The 4,413-nt window shown below is 33.6% G+C and overlaps 1 protein-coding gene across 1 annotated transcript; it reads right to left on the minus strand.

The window, feature by feature from the left end:
* Positions 1–861: 861 nt before the first annotated feature.
* On the minus strand, positions 862–3,975 carry LOC108329200 (polyubiquitin-like). Its single transcript, XM_017563295.2, has 2 exons — positions 3,453–3,975; positions 862–1,389 (listed from the first exon to the last, which is right to left on the minus strand). Exons 1-2 carry the CDS (start codon positions 3,915–3,917, stop codon positions 862–864), a joined length of 993 nt encoding a protein of 330 aa, XP_017418784.2. The 5' UTR covers positions 3,918–3,975.
* Positions 3,976–4,413: the final 438 nt, after the last annotated feature.

The raw sequence follows: 4,413 nt of genomic DNA on the forward strand, positions 1-4,413 counted from the left end.
TTCAAGCCAAATTAGTTAAATAAAATTTCACCAAATAAAATAGCAAACAAAAATTTACCAGGTTCAAGCCAAATTAAGCATAACCAGACATTTAAAACTTTTTAACTTCTTCCAGCAGGGGCATAATATTTTGTTTATAATAATAATTTAAACAAGTACTTCCAACACACTCCGACACAATCTTCTACTTTGCATTACATCACTCGTCGGGCATCAAACGAATCAAACATAATATCACTAAAAAATAAGGTAAAACATATTAATTCCCTTAGTAATAGCAATACAAACACCAATAACGGCACAGAAATACTCAACTATTGAAAAAATATCAAATTTTCACAGTAGTAACTGTATAATGTAAATGGAAGCAAAGGACCCACAGTAATGGCGAGGCAATTTGCTGTATAACAAACTACTTCTAAATATGCAAGAGTTTCAAAATGGAAAAAGCATAAATCAAAGTGAAACTTATGCATAAAGCTTACACTGAGTACAAATTATCAACGAAACCCACCAAAAAGCGTGCCTGGCATAAACAATTATCAATTTAAGAAAGCAACAGAATGTCAAGAATCAGCAGAATCAGATAACAGAAATAAAGTTCCATGAAAACCTAAATCACAACTCAAACAATTCATCAAACATCCTAAAGGCATAAACAGGATTTTCCAATTTCAACCTACAACAACCATTTATTATATCACACTCCCGACATATCATAGAACAATAAACCACCATAGCAATTTGATACAAACTACTTAACAAAAATATGTATGTGAATAATAGGTAATCCAAATCGATAAAGTATTTGATAAAAATTTAATTAAAAACGTCGCATCACTAAACGAACAAAACACGAAATTAGGCATCCGCCTTCTGGTATACATAAGTGAGACCGCACTTGCCGCAGTAGTGGCGATCAAAATGGTTAGCCATGAAGGTTCCAGCACCGCACTCAGCGTTGGGGCACTCCTTGCGAAGCCTCTGCACCTTTCCGGAATCGTCAACCTTATAGAACTGCAAGACAGCGAGCTTCACCTTCTTGTGCTTGTGCTTGATCTTCTTAGGTTTGGTATAGGTCTTCTTCTTGCGCTTCTTGGCGCCACCGCGGAGACGGAGGACGAGGTGGAGAGTGGACTCTTTCTGGATGTTGTAGTCGGCGAGGGTGCGACCGTCCTCGAGCTGTTTTCCTGCGAAGATGAGACGTTGCTGATCTGGTGGGATGCCCTCCTTGTCCTGGATCTTGGCCTTGACATTGTCAATGGTGTCAGAAGACTCCACCTCAAGGGTGATTGTCTTCCCCGTAAGGGTTTTCACGAATATCTGCATTGCAGCTGCTAGGGTTTCCAAGGGTTTCTGACTAAAAGGAGAAAGAATGATATGGAGGGTTTAAATAGTCCTAGGAGCTCTGTTTCAGCTGAACTTCCCAACCCATTTAATCTTAAGCTTTTGAAGAAAAAATCACAGCTTTATTATATATATAAATGCACATATAATATTAGTTTTGTTTTTATCCATGTAAGGGTATTCGGGTTTTGAGAGTTAAAAATAATTTATGATCAATTTTATAACAAGTAAACACCGATAAAAAAATTATTTTAATTTTTTTTATTAAATAGTTGTAAAGTTTGAAATATTTTAATTAAGATTTTGGCAATATTTTGGTATTCAAATAAAAAATAACATAAAAACAAATTAAGATAGTCATAGATTGTTCGTTCAATCTGTTAACAATTAATGGGAAAAAAAATGATTGTATAATCAAGTTTAATTTAATTGTTAAATTTCCATAAACTAATTTGATGTCTACAAAGCATGTTTTCAACTGAATTAAATTTCTCGACTTTTAATTTCAAATAAATTTGAATCCATTATTATTTTCTTCTAATACTCTTAATTACTTTTTAATTACGAAAACTATTCTTTATTATTAACTGCTATAGATTTTAAATATATAAAATAAAAATATATTTCAGATATATTAGTTTCGGTTTCAACATAATATTTAACTTCCTTTTAAAAACATTTAAGGGTGTACAATGGTAAATAGTTTTCTGCTTGTATTATTAAAAGATTCTATCAAAACTAACTAGTTTTGAGTTATTGATAAGTTACGATAAAATATATATAGAAATAATAACAAATCTTCACGATATAATTATTAAAAATATAATTAATTACGCTTGAAAATACTATATTATTATTTACGATTAAATACAATATTTTTTATAACAAATTATACTATTGCAACATTATAGGCACATAGCTCATGGAACAGTCTTTAAACTCATTAACAAACTTAGACAACGTTTACACAGTGCCTCCCTCACAAACAAATAAAAACTGCCTGAAAATACACAGGCAAACTAAAATCAAACAGCCACACTTTGAAAACTTTGGCAGATAAATCAGAAAACAAAAAATTATCGCATACAAACCTAGTTTTCTAGGCAAACAGCTTAATTGCTAAAGTTCAATCAGTGTTCCTATTAGGAGAACCACACTAACACATTTAAACCCAAACAAAACAACACCAACAACAATCCAACCCAACAAAAAATCTCAACCAAATTCATAGCAAAGTGATACAAACATACAAGTAAGCACAAAAAAACACATGTTTTAGCATAACAAAAATAATAAGAAACTATTCATAGCAAACGAAGAATCAATTCAAGGCATTAAAATAAAATTTCACCAAATAAAAATAGCAAACAAAAATTTACCAGGTTCAAGCGAAATTAGTTAACCATAACCAGACATTTAAAAAGTTTTAACTTCTTCCAGCTGGGGCATAATATTTTGTTTATAATAGTAATTTAAACCTGCTCTTCCAACACAGTCCGACACAATCTTCTACATTTGCATTACATCACTCTTCGGGAAATCAAACGAATCAAACATAATATCACTAAAAAATAAGGTAAAACATATTACTTTCTCTTAGTAATAGCACTAAGAACCAACGCCAACTATTGACAAAATATCAAATTTTCACAAGTAGTAACTTTATAATGTAAATGGAAAAAGCATCAATCAAAGCAGAACTTATGCAGAAAGCTTACACTGGGTACAAATTATCAACGAAACCCACCAAAAGCTTGCCTGGCATCAACAATTATCAAATTAAGAAAGCAACAGAATGTCTAGAATCAGCAGAACCAGATATCAGAAATAAAGTTCCATGAACACCTAAATCACAACTCAAACAATTAATCAAACACCCTAAAGGCATAAACAGGATTTTCCAATCTCAACCTACAACATCCATTTATTATACCACACTCCCGATATATCATAGAACAATAAACCACCATAGCAATTTGATACGAACTACTTCAATGGAATTAACAAAATATGTATGCAAATAATAGGTAATCCAAATCGATAAAGTATTTGATAAAAATTTAATTAAAAACGTCGCATCACTAAACGAACAAAACAAGAAATTAGGCATCCGCCTTCTGGTATACATAAGTGAGACCGCACTTGCCGCAGTAGTGGCGATCAAAATGGTTAGCCATGAAGGTTCCAGCACCGCACTCAGCGTTGGGGCACTCCTTGCGGAGCCTCTGCACCTTTCCGGAATCGTCAACCTTATAGAACTGCAAGACAGCGAGCTTCACCTTCTTGTGCTTGTGCTTGATCTTCTTAGGCTTGGTATAGGTCTTCTTCTTGCGCTTCTTAGCGCCACCGCGGAGACGGAGGACGAGGTGGAGAGTGGACTCTTTCTGGATGTTGTAGTCGGCGAGGGTGCGACCGTCCTCAAGCTGCTTTCCTGCGAAGATGAGACGCTGCTGATCTGGTGGGATGCCCTCCTTGTCCTGGATCTTGGCCTTGACATTATCAATGGTGTCAGAAGACTCCACCTCAAGGGTGATTGTCTTCCCCGTAAGGGTTTTCACGAATATCTGCATCGCTGCTGAGAGCTAGGGTTTCGACCCAGGGTTCGTGCTGAGGAAATGAAAATTGAAGTTACGGAGGGTTTATATAGTCCAATGGGATAGGGCTTTTTTGTTAGGCTATTCTTGTGCCCAAAGCTTGCTGAACCCAGTCCGCATATCTAACTACATGTTATGTTTTTTATCTAGAGATATTTACATTTTTATTTCCCTTTTGTACTTTTACTTTTTTTCGTTTACATACTGATTTGGTCATAAATTTTTTCGTTTACATGCTGATTTCAATATCCAATTTAGAAATTCATAATATTTTGAAATTTGATTTAGAAAATTTATAAATGTGTTCAATACATGTTAATTAATGTTGATGTTGAAAGACAATTAACTACATAGTGAATATATTGTATAATTTTAATTATGTGACATAAACTAAAATAATATTATATCGATTAGTAATAACATAGTCAATATTTAGTATAATTACTCATTTGTCCATATTAGCCAGTAAGTA

The sequence above is a fragment of the Vigna angularis genome, chromosome 2 (genome assembly GCF_016808095.1).
Source record: "Vigna angularis cultivar LongXiaoDou No.4 chromosome 2, ASM1680809v1, whole genome shotgun sequence".
Classification (NCBI taxonomy): domain Eukaryota; kingdom Viridiplantae; phylum Streptophyta; class Magnoliopsida; order Fabales; family Fabaceae; genus Vigna; species Vigna angularis.

Bases quoted from the DNA above. Each gene is read 5' to 3' on its own strand.
- LOC108329200 (XM_017563295.2), bottom strand. From the start codon at position 3,917: ATGCAGATATTCGTGAAAACCCTTACGGGGAAGACAATCACCCTTGAG. The intron at 1,390-3,452 runs TAATTTCTTGTT...AGGACTATTTAA, and splicing joins TATACCAGAAGGCGGATGCC to ACCCTCCATATCATTCTTTC.